At 45.9% G+C, this 18,138-nt stretch overlaps 2 protein-coding genes across 7 annotated transcripts; one reads left to right on the forward strand and one right to left on the reverse strand.

Annotated features, from left to right (window-relative positions):
• Window positions 1-69: 69 nt before the first annotated feature.
• On the forward strand, window positions 70-16,177 carry TRIM59 (tripartite motif containing 59). Of its 6 annotated transcripts, XM_055723335.1 has the most exons (3): window positions 7,948-8,122; window positions 8,993-9,097; window positions 13,306-16,177. In XM_055723335.1, the coding sequence occupies exon 3, from the start codon at window positions 13,309-13,311 to the stop codon at window positions 14,527-14,529; it is 1,221 nt and encodes a 406-aa protein (XP_055579310.1). In that variant the 5' UTR covers window positions 7,948-8,122; window positions 8,993-9,097; window positions 13,306-13,308; the 3' UTR covers window positions 14,530-16,177. The 6 variants fall into 6 exon arrangements, with proteins under 6 accessions (XP_055579309.1, XP_055579310.1, XP_055579308.1 ...); XM_055723334.1 differs by lacking the exons at window positions 7,948-8,122; window positions 8,993-9,097 and adding an exon at window positions 70-1,706; XM_055723333.1 differs by lacking the exon at window positions 8,993-9,097 and having other exon boundaries at window positions 7,950-8,122.
• On the reverse strand, window positions 7,708-8,766 carry LOC129737069 (basic salivary proline-rich protein 2-like). The gene has a single exon (XM_055723866.1). The coding sequence runs from the start codon at window positions 8,764-8,766 to the stop codon at window positions 7,708-7,710; it is 1,059 nt and encodes a 352-aa protein (XP_055579841.1).
• Window positions 16,178-18,138: the final 1,961 nt, after the last annotated feature.

Genomic DNA, 18,138 nt, shown 5'->3' on the forward strand with positions numbered 1-18,138 from the left:
TGATGAAAGTTACATTGACATTTCTGGATCTTGAGGCTTTTTTACCTGCCAAACGTCAGTGTGGTGTGTGGTATGTTATGTAGGCTTGAGGTGAACAACTGTTTTGGTATAAATACTAAGTAATGACTAATTTACTTAATTACATACTATGTATTCGCTAAATAAATTAGGGCTGTTTTCATGTAAAATGTAGGGAATCCTTAGAGGAGGTAAAATGCGTAAACTGATGTCTTTAAGGAAGTTGCAGTGCTATAAGTAAAATAATTCCTGCCTTCACACTAACCTATCTTTGTGAAGCGTGTACTGTAGAAAATTGCTTTGTTGTTAGAATCCTTTCTTGTTAGGGTTAAGAAGACAACAGATGTTTGTAGCAACTTTTATGTTTCCAAAACAATAGGGAAAAAACCCCAAACCACTAGAACCCTTTGTTGTTAGGGTTAAGAAAATAACAGATGTTTGTAGCAACTTTTGTGTTTCCAAAACAAAACAACAAACCACTATGGCAAGGTTTACATTTACTGCCGGTAAATGCCTATATATTTTTGTTGGCACTTTCCCTGGTGTGATGTAGGTACAGGTAATTACTTCAGCCAGTGTGGTTCTTGCTGTAGCCTGTACTTTCTTACAAGGTCAGTGGTGATGTTTTGTTGGGTTTGGGTTTTGGTGTTTGTTGTTTAAGTGGAAAATTATTTTCACCTGCTTCACAGCAGATCCTGTCACTATTCTGTTAGTTTACCAAGATCTGGAAAGCTTAAACATTTCAGCAACCACAGGGTGGCAATATTCAGAGTTCTTCAGGAGCAAAGCTGAAGCCAGTCCCAATGCCTTTCCCTGCTCCCCCAAAGCTGCAGTTTGAGGTAATGTAATGAATTACGTTGTCGGGGAGAGGGGAGTCGATTGGGAGGCTTGGGCTACAAACAAGAAATAGGGTTACTTTTACTAAGACTGCAGAAAGTAAGAAGGCAGTTACTCAGGGGTACAGCCGTGCGTTGCTGCAGTGGGTCACAGACCAATTTTCTGCTACATGTGAAGATGAATATATTTTAGCCTCTGACTTGATTGAGCAGTGGGATTATGTCATCAACAGAAGCAACTGGGCCGTTTGCCTTCCAACGTTGAAGCTGTGACACTGAGTGTACTTCTCAAGCTGTTCAGTAGCAGAATGCTGCTCTGTGATATTTAGACTGTCTGTAACCATGCAGATGGTAACTCACTGGTCACTGTTGTTCAATTCTAATAAAAATAACCAAAGATGTGGAGGTGAGGTTGTATATTAATCTACTCTTTCAGTACTTTGAAGTAGAAAAATAAGCTTTTCGGCTGAACTTAGGGTAGCAGATACCTAGAAAAAGACCTGTAAACTATTGAAAGGATGGAAGTTAATCCGTACTGTAAGCTTTTCAGGCAGGATTTTTATTCCAAGGAGCAGCATTGCTAGGATCTTGGTGTCGGACTAGCCGACTTAGCTAGGATGCGTGTAGTTCCTTGGAGAGAGGAATAGTAGGCTGAATGGAAAGGGATAGCTTGAGAGAGGTTGACCCTGTTTCTTTCTCTCCCACTATTGGAAGTGGAAACGGGCCCTGGTTGCGTGAGGCGTTTCAGCGCAGGAGAGCCATTTGCTGGATGCGTGGAGCCTTGAGCAGAGACATACCTTTCATCATTCTTCACAGGATGGTGCATCTTCTGATGGATCACAAGCACTCCCAGTAAGTTGTCTACTTCTGCTGTTTTGGTGGTGGAACAGGCTAGTCTGACTTAATTTCTGGAGCGTGTGTTAAAATAACAAGCAACTAGACAGGTTTTCAAGTGAAATGAAGTGCTGGCTAAGGCAACAGCCAGCCCTGAGTGAGAGAAGCTGATGATTTCTGTGTAACCAGGACTCTGCTTTTACGCCGCTTCAGAGGCCTAAGGAAAACAGTGGATGTGCTGGGAAGGGGGGTGCCTTCCTGCTTGCAAGTGAGGAAATCTCTGTATTTTTTAACTCCTATCATACAATGTGTTGCATAAATTACTGAGTTACTGTTGCTGCTTTATAACTAAGAATGTCTTCATATTAATACTTGTAGACTCTTTGCCACTTTTAACTATAAATGTTTCTTCAACTCTGCATGTCACCAAATTACTGGCAGGAACACTGGTCACAAGGCTGGAAACAATTACAGAAGGCCTGCATCTGGATCAAATAGACTTTATGAAAGGAAACTTAGTAGCAGAAAATGCGTAAAGTTTACAAACTCTTACTAATAGTAAGTTTTAGCTACTGCCAGGGTGAAACTCAGAAGGCACACACAATTCATTGAAAAAGTTAATATTGCTTCAATCCCTACAGAAAAGTGACTGGAAACCTCATTTCCGTAAAGACATTTCCACTTTTGCTTGTAAATACCTTGAAGTGGGGGTCCTGTGTCTTGCTGGGTTGGTGTGCTCCAGCGCTGAGGAAAACAGTTTTCTTCAAGCCATCATTAAAACTGTCATACATAAATACCTTTGATATACTTGTAAATTTCTATAAAACAATACTGAAAGCTAGTAGTACTAGAAAATGACAAATGTGTGGGAAACATTAAATGCCAGCTATCGGTAAATGCATTACAGAAGTTTTGTAGTTTGGTGGAAAGGCACATGGTCAGTAGTCAGACTTTTTATTGGCTGTACCAGATCATGGTTTCAAGCTGATCATTTGTAGAATTGAAATTTTTAGATTCAGTGTTCGTTCCTCTTGAATTCTTAAATCTTCTAAGCATATTAAAATAAACTGGGCATAAAACACTGTATGCTCTTACTCTGAACGTCAGTTATTTGTATTGTAAATTATTGTCAAAAGCTCCCTTGTTGCTTCTGTAGCTTTTTTCCTTGTGTGTTGAGTGGGGTAGTAGAGGGGAAAGGATTGTAACATTTTTTTTTTAATATTCTGTGCATGTAAAGTGCATGTAGCCCAGAAATGGCCAATATCGACTCCCATGTTGAGTGCCTGTGCCACTTGGGCTCTGCAGGCACGGTGGTTTTCTAGGTGGTCTTCTCTGTTGTTGCAGTGTAGTTAGTATAGATCCTGGGATGAAGTATCAATACGTTCCTGTCTTAACACCACAAAGATTAAAGAGTACTGATGAGCTGGAGAAGCATCTTTCCTTGAAACACGTTTAGATCTTCATGAGCTTGGGGTAGGGCGGGAGGGGGGTGTCCGATACCATGGACAGCTACAAACGCATAGTCTGAAAAACACCGTTCTCAATTACATTACCATGAGAAGAGGAACCCGTAACTCTAGCAACTGGTTCAGCATTGAAATTCAGGCAAAAATCTTGAGTGCTTGGTCAGCCTCAGAGGTTTTTGTTAAGAGGGTGTCTGTGCAACCAGTGAAGTTCTGTGCATGGCTGTCATGGGTAGAACTCCTGCCTGTGCAATACTGTGACAGTAAAATCTTGCTCTATCCTACTGTTACTTCCCTTACAAGATTTCAGTTTTTTTCTTTCTTAACTATATGCACAACCCACCTCTCATTTAAGCTGTTTGGAATCTGTCACAGATTTGGACCTCTTTGCTTACATGTCACAGTTCATGTTCCTTTTTCTACTACTTTGACAAGGTATTTATAATGAACCAGAAGTATGCAGCAAGCAATTAGACTTTTGTGGTGGAACCAAAGATCGAGTTTGCAGGTTGGTTGTATTGTGGCCCTGAAGAAGGCTTTCCTCGCCTAAAATGATGTATTTACACTAACTCTATCACTTGCTCTAATGACACGTTCAGTTACAAACCTTGACCTGCTTACACATTTACCTCGGCTATATGGCACTTTCATTTTTTAGCTGCTGTGAGTTTCTGTGTGTTTTCCCATGTGATGGCTTTCTAAGCTTTCTAGAATTGTATAAATATAGAAATCCAGATTATTTTTTTTGATGGGATGAACTGCTGAAGTGTGTTCCCACTTACTTCATTTGTACTGAGATACAAATGATACCTATGTTGCTGTCTGTTTAATGTTAGTAGACTTGTGGGATCCCTGTTCTGCACTGGCTATGCATCTTCAAAACAAAGTGTGCGTTAGGATTTTTGTGTACTTCACTTAAATTGCAGAAACATCTTTTGGCAGGTTATTACTGCAGCAGGCCCTACGGATGCAGTTAGAAGGGGGCTGTCTCTTAGGCTAATGTTTTTGGCATGGCTCTGGCATTAGTACGCTGCAGCTGTGCAGAGCTAACACTGGCCCATTGTCTCGTCCACTGCAACTCCTGCCAGATGCAGAATGCTTCTAGAAAATGCTTATTCCCAAAAATTCATTTGCAAATATTTTTTTTTTGCCATGTGATGCAGTTAACGGAATGCTAACAATAGATCATCCATGTGGTTGCAGCCGCTTCTGCAAACAGGGGCATAAGGGCAGAGTAAACTTCTGGATGTGAAGATTTGTATATCTGTCTTAATATTACTTTTTCTTGTTCAGATAGTAAATAAAACATTTGAGATGACATCTCTGCAATAAAAAGTAGGTTACTGATCTGTCAGGGAGTGCATGCATTCTGTTCATCTCTGACTTTTTATGACATATCCTCCTTGTCTTGACATAGCCACAGCAGGTGGTTTAGTGATGGCCCATCTGGTATAATGACCCGTTTTGTGGTGTAATCCTCCAGCCAATGGACCTGTTCTCTGAAAAACAAGTTATTTTCTGGGTTAGTTTTCAGCTAGTTCTTCGAGCCCATGAGGCTGCTTCCGCACAAGGCAGGTAGGTGAGGCCGCTGCTGTGACAGGCAGGCTGGCCGAAGCGTGAAGCTGCTGCCTGGGTTAGAAGTGGAGGCAGGGGAAGAGGAAGGTAGTGCACTAACAAAACAATCTGCGGAAACGAGATTATGTAGGACTCTGGTCTCTGGTACCATCAGCAGGCAGGATGAGCACAATTGGCAGGGATCTGTCCACCTGTAATTAAGAGTAAGGTCATGATTTACTGGTTTTTAAGAAGCAAGCAACTTTTTAAACCTGATGACCTAATAAGGCAGTCTTCTGGCGTGAAAGGATGAAACTGTAGGGTAGGAAAGTAAGGGGGGGAATTTCCCCAGTATACCCCAAACTCTATAAAACTAACAATTGTAAGATGTACTGATTACTTAGGTAGCAAAGTACAAAAATAACTAGCACTAGCTCCGCGTTGCTTGTATTTTATCTCATTCAGAGTGGAACAAGAAGAAAAACATACCTTGCACCTACAGTCTTCTCCTGTCCTCTGATCTGTTCTTGGGAGTAGTTCGGGGATGTGAATAAACTAAAGGAATGCTGTTAGCAGATTTTCTGCTGTGGGACACATGGAACAGTCAAATGGAATATATAATGAAGCATCATTGTGCTTGAGAAAGAAGCGCACCGTGTTTGGACTGTGTATTTGCAAAGCAGATATACAAAATACACTCTCAATCCTGCTGTAACGTTACCAACATGCAGAGTTGCCCCGGCATGTGGAAATAAAGCCAGAGGAAGAAGTCCGTGCTGTTTTATTCTTTGCCATTTCAGGTTCCACAAACCTAAACTGAAGTTGCTTATTTAAAGACCCATATCTATGATTTTAGAATTAATTTTAGAATTAAATTATCTCTAATTCTAGAATTAAGCAAGTATTTGGACTTAACTTTTGTTCCTCACTTTATTACTGCATCTCTTCTGGAAATGACGTTACCTTCTCTGAAGACATCCAAGTTCTGTTCTCAGTTCAGGAAGGACCTAATCTTTCTTCAAACCATGTCTTTTAAGGAAGGATTTGTTTTTCAACATCTTAAAGTCCCTTTTACGGCAAAATAAGAATTTTACAGAAACTTTCTAATTCATAAGGTTTTGTGGATAAATCTCTTGCTGTGTGGTGTCTGGATAGGTGCCCAAGGCGATGAATGTAGTCGGTGTGTCTGGGAAGAGCTCTTCCCTGTGTCAGCCTTTTCCTTTATTCATGGGAAACTTCTTTTTCATGTCGTCTTTACTGTTTTGAAGGAATATCCCTCTTCCACTTGGAGTCAGCTGTATTCTGTATGGTAAGGAGGCTCTGTGACGTTTGTATCTGCTTGCTTGGGAGACAGACCACCTCTCTTTGGAGGTCAGTTTCTTTGTGGATGAAGTCGATGCCTGCCTTGGCTTGGGGTTCAGCTGCTTCTGGCTTGAAGGACAGATGTTCCCCTCTCTGGGGTTCAGTTTTCCCTGGAGGAGGGAGGCACATCCTGGGTGGTCCCCCCTCTCCTTGCCTTGGGGAGCGGCAGCCGTGCAGTTGGCAGTGCCATCTCGCGTGTCTGTGGGGCAGGGGGGTGTTGCTGCACGGCAGGTGGCTAAACCAAAATCTGAAGTGATGTAACTGACATGGCAAGGTAGTGTAAGGCTGGTGTGATTGTAACAGCTTCGCATAAAAAACACCAGTTACAGCTAGTGGGGTAAACTCGGTGCCTCTCAGCTGAGCTGTGACTGTTAATTTGTTAGAGCAGGAGGGTTTTCATTATTCAAAACGTAATTCCAGTGTTTCCCAGATAGGTGTATGGGGTCCCCTAAATACCAGTTTTAATACAGATTTAAGTAATTTTTGAATGATTTATTATGATTTATGTTACAAAATTAAATTAATTTCTTTCAGTTTCACTATAAACAATGTCTGAGAATAAAGTACACTAAAACTGTAAAGTTAACTGTAAACAAGTATAGAATAATCTGGAATCTGAGAGAATTCTACACAACTGATACTTTATCGGTACTTTAACTGATACAGTCTTGAGATTTACCAGTGTTGGCAGATGTTGGTAAAACAGTCAGGAACCGTAGCCCTAGTCTGCTTGCTTTCTCCTGCAGTCTTGGTGTTTGCTTGGCAAGAGGAAGGTAAGCTCTGTGTTAATTGTAATTGCCCAGTTTTAATGTATAGCAGTAGCAGTATTGCTTAATGTAAAATATCTCGGCTGTCTTCAGTAGCCAAAGTAGGGAAACATGCTCTGGTGGGTTGACCTTGGCTGAGCACCGTGTGCCCACCGAAGCTGCTCTTACTGCTCTGAGGGGAGAGAAAAGCCAGCGCGAGGCTCGCGGGTCAGGCCAAGGGCAGGGAGATCACTCTGCGATTACTGTCACAGGCACAGCAGGCTTGCCTTGGGGAAGTTAGTTTATTACTGAATATTAAAAACATCTTCCCTGTTTCCTGGCCTTAATTCCCAGTTTCTCTCCCTGCTCCCCGCCAGCAGCGCCTTTCTGCTGCCGCTCTGTCCTGCCCCAGCGTGGGTCCCCGTGGGTCCCCAGCCCGGGCTCCTCTCCCCACGGGCCACAGGCCCTGCCAGGAGCGGCACTGGTGCAGCTCCCGCCCGTGGGTCGCAGCCCCCTGTGGGCTCCTGCCCCGGCTGCGGGGGGTGTGCTCCTCCCGGGCTGGGGCACAGCCTGCCTGGCCGGGGGCTGCATCAGGCCGGGGGGGCATCTCTGCTCCGTGCCTGGAGCCCCCCCCGCCGCCTGCGCTGCCTCAGGGCTGCTGCCGCCACGTCCCCTCACCCCCCGCTGGCACAGGTGCATTTTTTTTCCCCTCTCGACGCGCTGCCGCGGTGGCGGCCGGGCTGGGCCCCGGCCAGCGCTGGGCCCGGTGGCACCGGCTGGCACGGGCTCCACCGGGCACGGGGCAGCTTCGGGCACCTCCGCGCCCGGCAGCAAACGCTGGCCGGGCAAACCCAGCGCGGATGCCTCGGCGGATGCCTCGGCTGCAGCTGGCCGTCACCGCGCACGTGTAGTCCTTCGGTGTCGGAGCAGCGGCTGGCAGAGCGCCCGTTCCTGCGCCCCGGGGCCGCTGTCGGAGGTTCTTCTGCCCCGTGGTTTCCCGCTTCGGGGCGAGTTTCTCCTCGAGCTGCGGCCGCCGTTCGGTGCGGGGGCGCGGGGCGGTGACTCGGTGCTCCCGGTGAGCGCCTGGCCCGGGCCTGCCCCGCCCCGGGGAACCGGCTCGGTGCCCGGCGGGGCCCCCTCCGCGCCCCGGGGCCGCGCCGCCGCCCGCCCCAGTGGCCGTTGACTTTCAAACGGCGCGGCCGTTGGGCGCCCGCGCATGCGCGGCTGGGCCGCGGGCCGGCGGTTGGAAGGCGGCGGTCGCTGTCGGTAGCGCGGGCGGCTCTGCCGGGGCCGCGGGCGCAGCGCACCGGTAAGAACCTCGCGGGGCTGCCCGGGCTGCGGCTGCGCCCCCGCGGAGCGCCCCGGGCCGGGCGGGACCCGCGGGGAGCGGCCTCCTGAGGGGGAACCGCCCGGCCGGCGGTGCGGCTGCCGCGCCTCCTTCCTCCCGGCTGGGGCGCGCTGGGGTCCCGGCTGCCCCGGCCGCCCTGGGGGTGCCCCGGCCGCCCTGGGGGTGCCCCGGCCGCCCTGGGGGTGCCCCGGCCGCCCTGGGGGTGCCCCGGCCGCCCTGGGGGTGCCGCCGCCATCTCGGCCCCTGGGCACAGCGCCCCGGTGTTGCACCCCGCTGCTGCGGACCCTTGGCGGGCCCCGGCGAGCCGGGGGCTTGGGTGGGCGCCGGCGGGGGGACTGCAGGGACTCGGCAGGTAGAGGTGCGACCTCCCTGCTAGCCCCGCTGCCGGGCGGTGATGCTCCAGGGCAGGGGCTGTGACAGGGCTGCGGAGGTCGGGGACGGGGAGCACCCGAGGGACGGTGCGTCTGGGGCCTGGGAACGCGGGTGGCTGCAGGCGGCCGGGCGGCGAGGGGCCGGCGGAGGCACCTACGGAAGGGAGCCGCGGGGTCGGCTTGATGGGGAAACCGGACGGGCTTCTCCGCGGCGCGCGTCTCCTTTCGGGGCATAAACCTCCCCCCCAAACCGGCGTTAGAACCCGGGGCAGCTGTGTCACGGCCGTGCTCGGAACTGGGGCCGGGGCAGAACGCGGCTGGCCGAGGATGGCGGTGACTTGGCCGTGGGATATCCGTGGCGTGGAGCAGAAGCAGCGCAGCTGAAGTGGGCTGCAGTGGAGAGGTTTAAGGTTCGTTAGCTGTTGTTTGTGATTTCTGCTCCCTGGCCTGTTATGACCAGCAAACCTGGCAGGCTCCGTTCCTTTGGATGCACCAGCAAATACCAGAGCTGCACCTCGGCCTTCTGTTTTGCCTTTAAACAGTTCTGTCATCCTTTGCCACTAAGGTGAACACTGCCCACGACGTCATTTAATCTCTTATTTTTGCACAACGTAAACTTGAGCTTCTACGATAGTGGTACAGGAGGGCTTCATGGACCGCTGTGGGATGGGGAGGCGGCATTTCTGACGTGGTCGTAGCTCAGTACAGTAGCGAAAGTCAAGCTGAGCGTTACAGTGTCCTTTAGGAGAGAGCAGATGTTGTTTTTCCTGACAGTGGCGTGGAGGAGGAGCAGGAGCCTGGCAGTACCGACTCCTAGGGAGGGTTTGCCTTCAGTGCGCCTTCTAACTCTGGGTATCGGCTGTTGCAACTGTTAGCAAATGCCAAATCCATCTTTTAAAATTCTCCAGAGTGGAATGGGGGGGTATTGGCTTTGTTACAGCTGGCTTGTTCTATAAAGCAGTTGGGTATTTACCTAAATGCTGATATACGCTGTACTGCAGATATAACTGTTTCTAAACAATGTCTTGCATGATGAGCTGCATAAGCGGTGTCCTGCTCGCTAGGTGAGGAGCGCGGTGTTACCAGGGATCCGCCACCTCACTCTGATCTGCCTGACTGCAAGCTTTGGCAGATAAACTGTAATACAGGTGGGCTGTATCGCATGTTTTCACCTTGTCTACAGCATTGCTAATTAGAAGAGGATAAAATCATAGCTAATTAGTAGGCCTTCTATTGCTGGAAGATTTCTGAAACTCACCCAGTTACTGGTGCAATTATGCTTTTGAATTTTTAAAATACCTTCTAGTTTGTAATTTACTTATGCTGAGTGACTCTTAGAACAAATATGTATACACACGGGCACACACATACTTGCTGCTGCAGTTGTTTGGAACATTTAAGGAAAAATATCTGCTCTATGCAGGAAAGCATTTGCCAGCTTCCTGCTACTTCCCCCACCCGGAAAACTTTTTTTCTCTTTGCTTAACTTGGTGACGTTGGGTCTTCTCGGTCTTTTTTGGTTGGAGTTCCCAGTTTCTCTGTTTCTGATAGCCATCTACGGATTTATTTCTGTTCCTGATTTATTTCTATTTTGTTCGTGCTGCTGCTAGTGCAGGGTGAGGTTCAGGATTTCTACCTTTTGCTGCTTGCCTGGTACAACTCTGCAGTAGTTGTCTAGAACAAATAAAAAAAAAACCACAGGGTGCCTATAGCAAACATCAATGTTAGCATTTCAAATACTGTTTTGAAATTGATGAATAATAATAATAAAACCTAACAAGGGTCATATCTTGTGAGGTGCTGGGAGGTTGGGGGGCTGGAGCGGGGTGCCCCACGCACCCTTGGCCGTGCGGGGAGCTGGGAGCAGAAGCTCCTACCCTGGCACTGCCCGCCTGGCTTTCCAGAGCTGCATGCTAGCAGGCAACTGCTGTCACTCTTCAAATTTTGTAGTTGCCTGGGAAACAGAGCGCTGTGTTTCTGTGGAAATGGGAATTTCAGTCCCTCTGGCTGGCGGCGAGGGTTATGAAACGGCCTCGGGGCTGGCTGGCTGCTGCTCGAACCTGCGCAGCTGGTGGCGAGGCACCCCGCTTTGCTGGCGGGGCACCGCTTAGTTTGAGGTGATGTGTGATAGAGCTAAGGAAAAATTGCTAAATTTGCTCCTTTGTTTTTATGGTAGCAAGCAACTACTTTGTAGTTAAAACAATGTTTTTGAAGGTTAAATTTATCTTGTTCTGTGTGTAGCTCAAATAAGCTAGGTGTGTTCTTTACAAAGAATATTTCCCTCCTATAACAGTTTCTTTGAAGAGAACTACAGCCCTAGATTTAGAAAAAGTTAGTGATTTTAAAGATAAGACATTTTTAACAAAAATTATATTCATTCCATATAAATAGGAGAAAATAATAAATGAGAGAACCTACTAAGGATTCTTTCCTTTCTAACAATGAGCAAAACCTGATTTATTTTTTTTTAAGTGGAAGTGACATTCCTAAGATTCATAATAACTATATATATATATATATATATAAAACTTTAAAATATATTTTCTCTGGGAATTAATTCTCAAAAATTAATTGATCTAGACAATGAAGTAGATTTGTTGTTCAGCTTCCCTTCATTATTGACACACTTCTTTAGTTTCGGTGTCTGGAGCATCACTTAAAAATGTGAAATTATTAACGTATAGACCTAAAGAACTTAGCGTTGCCACGGTGGCCGATTGGAAAAGCTAGAAAGTAAATGTATGTGGTTTCCCAGTAAAGAGAGAAATACCTCATGCTGCTTAGTAAGAGCAGTGCAGCACAGAAGTAGATTTAGTGTTAAAGTGTCCTGAATCTCTTCTGCTAAACGTCTCTAGCAGTTGATATTAATTCTCTTTAACTAAGAGAATACACTAGCTAGTTAGAAATGCTAACATACTATCATTCTTCTTTTAAAGGGTAGTTCTTAAAAATGATGTTTCTCTAGTAGATTTTCGTCCAACTGTTGTCAGGTTCTCTTTAAAAAGTGGAAATATGTGAACCAACATTTTGTATTAATTAGCTGAAAAATGACCTGGAGTGTGTTGGATAGATTTCTTTCTTTTTTCTTTTTTTTTTTTTTTTTTTTTTCCCCAAAGCTTCTAAATGTGTTTTGAGTAAGTTTAACTTTATATTGAAAAATGTACAAATACTTCCCTGAATTGAACTGGATGTTTTAGGTGATGATGGCTGTTAGATTTATTATTGTTATTAGTCGTATTAGTATTAATATTCAGTCTGGATTTACAAAGCAAAAGAGTCTGATCAGACATGCAGAGCTGAACACTTTCACTTTTGGGTGTACCAGACTCTCTCAATAAAGCAAGATAAGCCACGCTTATTTCTGTATGATCGGAGTAGTTTCTCTGTTCGGAGCTGATTTAACTCTCGAAGAACCGGGGTCTGAGTATTTAGCTTCTGACTTCCCTCACGTTACTCTGTGCCTGTTGCAGTAACAGTGCTGCTTAATTATTGTAAAATGTTTGTTAGTTAGTGTTGAATTTAATCCGTAGCAGTTGTCACGATTCCAAAAGCGATTTAAGGTTTTGTTTTCAAAGGAGAGTGTAATTAATAGTTCGGTTCCTTTTAAGTAGATTCACTTAAACTTTGGTAATCTCGGTGTCAGTGAGAAATGTTGATAGATCAATGCAAAAAGATACTACTGCATTAAAAAGATTAAGAGGGCACATCTGAATAAAGTAAAATACCCTCCCTAAATAAATCTCGTAGGTAGTTACCTTCCCGACTGAATCAAACAAAGGGTCAGGAGCACTTTGTGCAGCTGCGTTACCCCAGCTGCATGTTGCTGTTTTCACATTTAGAGTTAGAACCTGAATCGAGAGTCGTTGACATAAAAGCTTGGACAATTTCTTTTTGTAGCATAGCAAAGTCTACAGGGTCGAGTAAAACTGGTGAAGGGGACAGGAGAATGTGACACACAGATAAGGAAAGTTCGTACTAATTTCCCCATTTTTAACAGAATGCAAAACAGAATTATGATTTATTATGAAAACTGGCATTAGAGTTATTGCTATTTGTGACTTTACAGTGTGATTTCACTAAGCTGGCAAAGCAAAACAAGGCAACATTACAAAAGATGGAAAATGAAAGTTAGGTTTTTAGTTTTGTGCTTTAAGTAACCCAGGAATAGGACCATGAGTTTAATTACTCTTAGTGGTATTGTATTTAAGGGCCGCTGAGTTAGACTTCTGTTTGTGCCAGAAGCTAAAGGTAATTTTTAGTAAATTTCACTGCTTCAGACTCTAATGACTACTTACATTGCAAAAGTAACATTTGAAAAAAGTTAAGGGAGCATAAAAAGTTTCTGTACTTATTGTTCTATTTTCATGTTACTCATAATTCTTAGGTTATTTAGAAACTTTCATTCTAACTTTTGTCACTCTTTTCTACTGTTTCCCACTGTAAAAAAACCTCTAGTAGCAGAGAGCTTTTCTGAGCTTTTTAAGGCAGAAGTTGGATATGGGTGAACACTGTCTAGTCACTTCGGTACTAAGCACAGATCAGAATTTGCTGAAATCTTTTGAGCCATTGCTCACTTTCCTTCATTTTTTTTTTTTTTTTTGTCCTTTCCCCCCCTCCCCCTTGGCAATTAAGTGCCAGTGTAGGTTAAGTTACTGGTCATTAAATCACATGTTGAGGCGCTTAGATTAACCAATTATTTTAAATGAGTTGATTGTAAAAAGAGATTAAACCGGGGTTTTTTTGTTGTTGTTTTGTTTTGCTTTTCTTTTGTAGGAGATGCATCACTTTGAGGAAGAATTAACGTGTTCCATTTGCTACAGCATATTTGAAGATCCACGTGTTCTGCCCTGTTCCCACACGTTTTGTAGGAATTGTCTGGAAGGTGTTATCCAGCTGTCGAGCAACTTGGCCATTTGGAGAGCCCTGAGAGTTCCTCTGAAGTGTCCCAACTGCAGGAGTGTCGTTGAAATCCCTGCCGGTGGTACCGAGTCGTTGCCTGTCAACTTTGCCTTGAAAGCTATTATTGAGAAATACCAGCAGGAAGATCGCTCTGACGTTGCGACCTGCAGCGAACACTGCCGGCAGCCGCTGAACGTTTACTGTCTCTTGGATCGAAAGCTGGTGTGTGGGCATTGCCTTACGATAGGGAAGCACAACGGTCACCCGATAGATGACCTTCAGAGTGCTTACATAAAAGAAAAGGAGACTTGCGGAAAACTTCTCGAGCAGCTAACCGATAAACACTGGACTGATGTGTGTTTGCTTATAGAAAAGCTGAAAGAACAGAAGTCCCAGTGTGAAAGCGTTGTCCAGGATGATAAAAAAATAGTAGTGCAGTATTTTAAGAAACTTAGCGATACCTTGGAGCACAAAAAACAAGCTCTGCTGACTGCACTGGATGAGATCAACGCACGCATTGTGGAAGAATACGAGCCGGTCATTGAGAACTTGAAAAAAATAAGGGAAGAACAGCTCGAGTTAATGTGGCTGCATACAGCTATTAAAAAAGAAGAGTCCCCGCTTATTTTTCTTGAAAAGGTGAATGATATGCATCAACGTATAAAAGCTTTGAAACAGAAGCAACTGCCGGATGTTAAACCTATGGAGATTTATCCAAGGATGGGGCATCTCTTGAGGGATGTGTGGTCTACAGTCGAGCTCAGTCAGATCAACAAGACCCTCACTCCAAAAATAAAACTGATTCCAAAAAGGAAGTTACGCAGCAAAGGCGGTGGGAAGGAAGGAAGAGTGTCTAAAAAACTCCTTCAGGCTGTAAATCCTTTAGCAGTCCTGCTGCTTTTTGTAACGGCGGTAACTGTGCTTTCGTTTTACAAACCGCTGTCATCAGTTGTAATGGAAGCTACTTCTGCTTGTATCTCAGAATTCTGGCTGCTCATTTATCAAGATTTCAGTGCCCATTTGCAGAATACAGTGGATGTGCTGTGCCATACATGTAATTCACTGATGGAGTTTTTAGGCAGAATTGTTTCTCTTTGATTATTTCAGTGATTAAAAGCGTAGGAATCCACAGGATTTTTAATTTCTACTTAAAAGCTGGATTGTTAAACTCTACACTTTTCCTTTCTGTTCCCGTATCCTTCCTTTTTTTGTATTGTAGAGATTACCTTCTAGCTAACTCTTAGCTAGCAGGTTTGCAACAAAAAAGGCTTCCTCTTCCGCTCAAACCCATGGTAGGTTGGTATGTGTTGGTTTAAACTGGGAGCTAGTGAGAAAGTGCGTATCCATAAGCGAGCTGTAATAAGCATCCACATCCTAATCTGGAGTCCTGGTTGTAAACTGTCCTTGAACACCTTTTATCTTTCTTTTTGGGTAATGTAACTTTAAATTGCTTTTTAATAAAAGCACTAGAACGCTAAAGGTTAAAAAAACACCTCAGGCTGCAAACTGGCTAGACTGGGATGGGTCAGTCGCTAGCTCTGGTGTGTATAAAAACTCCTCTTTTGTGGTTTTTATACTGATACGCCTTGTTTTTTGAAGCGTGTAGTCACGGCTCTGGGTTTCACTCTGTTCAGGGTGGCTAGCGGAGGACATGGTTTCGTCGTGTATTCTGCAGCCAAACGGCCACTAACGCTGTTCGCTGCTTCTGATACGAGATGCTCCAGTCCAAGCTGTGCTCGGGAGCGAAATCTCCCACGAAAGCCAATTTTGGCCTTCAGTTATTACAGGCTAATTACAGTAAGTACTGGGACGGCCTTGAAATGTTGCAGTTACCACAGCAGAACACAGATGATCTTACAGTTTGCTAATGATTTTATAAAAAAAAAAATAATCCCAAGTATGTATTTGCCATGTCTAATTGTATTTGACTTGATAGAAATAACAGTGTATTTCAGCATGGCCGCGTTCCTCGGCTGCTCTGTCAGGTTGAGTAATCGGAGTTGTTTAAGTAGCGCTGGACTTCGAGGCCGGGCCCGGGCTGGGGGGGTGCGAGCCCCTGTGCCCACCCCCGCTTGCCTCTTGCTGCCGGCAGACACCGCTGGGGTCCAGCGAACACCAGCTGCTGCCAGGCTGCAGCTCGAGCAAGGTCAGTCCCGGGACGCAACGCCCATACATTCCTTGAGCCTAAAGATCCTAATGGCGGTACCGATAACCTAATATCGCTGTATCGATAAAAGACCGCGCCGAGGCTCCCTTCCCTGCGGCTCGGCAGCGGCGCGGCTGTGCCATGCCCAGGGAGTTAGGACCCGTTTCTGTAATTCGTACCCAAGTTTTCTGTAATATTTCAAAGGCAAGGCCCACCAATACCACCAGGCAGGTGTGGAAATGGTCTTTCAGTGTAGCTTGAGACTGTGTAAATGCCATTGCAGTAATTCCCCAATAAAATCAGGAATTTGTTTTTGTCTTAAGCCCTGCTAGAAGGCTGTCAGCTTGGCGTGTGAGTCTCGAAACCTGGTGCTAAGTGGCTGTCCACTACCGTGTAAGGCTTCTCTTTTGACTCACCTTCTTGTCTTTTATTTTCCTGACTTTTAAAAACTTAAGAGAGTTTATAATGCGGTTTTATTTTTCAAGACAACTACAATTTATAAAATGCCTTTACTGTTCACGGAAACATTTAGTACTTGTACTCATAATGTAATTTATATTTTAATAAATTTGCATACAAATAAAATGTATTCTTACAGTAGGATTGGCTGGCACCTTGCTTTCCTTACTGCACAGAACCTTCCCTCCGATCCTCGCCCCTGCCAGCCCCAGAGGAGCCGGAGCAGGAATGGGGCTGTTCGGCAGTGCTCTGCCTGGCTGCTTTGTTTTCTTCCCCATTTTATTGTTGGTTTTTGTTGTTGCAGCGTGACCTTTTGGAAGCCGCTTTGAAGCAGCACATCCTGAGCTGGGTTGCTGTGGATTTCAGCCTTTCACCTCGCCCGCCACAGGCCTGCTTTACTCGTGTTCCCGCAAGCGAGGTGGCAAAGGCTGGCGCCCGAGGAAGCCAGCGCGGTGACTGCTGGAGCGCGGCGCAGGCTCTGGGAAGCGCTGTAAGCGGCATCTCATCTGCCTCCTGCCCCAGCCAAGCTGCCCCAGCCCCGCTTTCTGTCCGCTGGGCAGGACACAAGCCCTGCATGCTTAGTTTCATGAAGCGGAGATGGAAGCTTTTTCAAGCAAATCAAATCTTTTTACTCCATTTTAATGGGGGGGGGGGGGGTGTTGTACCCTCTCAGACCTGTGGTGGGTTTTTTTCCCATTTTTTCAATTACCTTCTTCTGAAACCTTGTGTTAGAGGTGTAATTCTTACTGCAGGCATTTTTAATTTTTTATTTTTTTTAAAGAGGGTAAGTCTGGTTGAAAAAGCATATCGAGATCTGGAGGGCAGAAACTTTAGTTGCCAGGTGCCCAGGCAGTGCAGCCTGCCTCTCAAGTAGTTTGCTGCTGTGTTCTTGGCTGATCTTGCCCGCACGCTCATCCTGAAGCTCTGCTGCAAGACTTTGTAGCTTCATCTCGAGATGAGAAAAGCCCGGCTGTGCACAGCACTGGTGGCTGGAGCGGGGCTGGGCCAGAGAGGGGTTTTTCTCATGTATTATTGTGTTTGTGACTGTTGCTGAGCTGTGGTTTCTGAAAACTGCCCACGTATGACACCAAGATCTGTTCCTGGCAATAGTCTGTGGTGCACGTACACATCACTTGATATCAGATGTTGTCAAGTGAAAATTAATGTATGTGGGGTGATCTTAATGGTTAAGATTACGTAGAAAGTGTATCTCTAGACTTTATAGCAAATTATGTTACCCCCCTGCTTCAGTCCATGTTGCTGATTGTGCCTTTTAGGACAGGGTGAAGCTTGCACCGGATCTGGGCCAATCGTGCCAGATTTAGCTGGAGGCATAAGGAACCACCTCGGGACTACAGCAGCAGGCAGGATCAACTGACCAGGTACGAAAATAGCAAGAGCTGGGAATGTAAACAAGGCCCAGCAGCACCGGCTCCTCTGGGTCAGCTTTTCCACCGAGCAGCAGCACAGCTGTGACGGAGCTGGTTTTTTCCCCAGGAAGCATAGCACCAGGAGCAGTACTGGTGCAAGTGTGCCAGATACTGGGCTGGCTTCTGGGATAAACCACATAATTTCAGTTCCTAAAGTAAAAAAAAAAAAAAAAAAAAAGAGGGGTGGGATTTGAAGCAAAACCTGTACAGTGGAGTGTTGAGATGCTGCTGATGGGAAGGGAGAGCTGCTTGTCACAGCCAGGTGCAGCTTCACCCAACCTCACCAAGTCTTCCCCAGGAAGAGCCGAGCCCCTTGTGCGGGGCAGCAGAAGCGAGCAGATGGCAACTCCTGCCTTCACAAACCCGAGCGCACAGCGTGGCCGCAGCTGAGGGAGGAGCAGGCCCTGTGGGAGGGGAGAGGAAAATAACTGAAGAGCAGCTTCCTAAACTGAAGCAATTCATTACAAAATGGCTACAAACGGCTTAGTCCCAAACCATGCAGCATAACATATGACATCCTTATCGTATACAGGGAAATAATTTTGTACACTGCCTTTACTCACTAGAACTTGTATAATCAAACAATACAGGACGCTCTGAAGATTTGCACTTGTTTGGTATATGCAGCCATACAGGCATTTCCAACCAAACGCAGAAGGCAAGCATTGACTT

This window comes from Falco cherrug, chromosome 11 (assembly GCF_023634085.1).
Source record: "Falco cherrug isolate bFalChe1 chromosome 11, bFalChe1.pri, whole genome shotgun sequence".
In the NCBI taxonomy this organism is placed as follows: Eukaryota; Metazoa; Chordata; class Aves; order Falconiformes; family Falconidae; genus Falco; species Falco cherrug.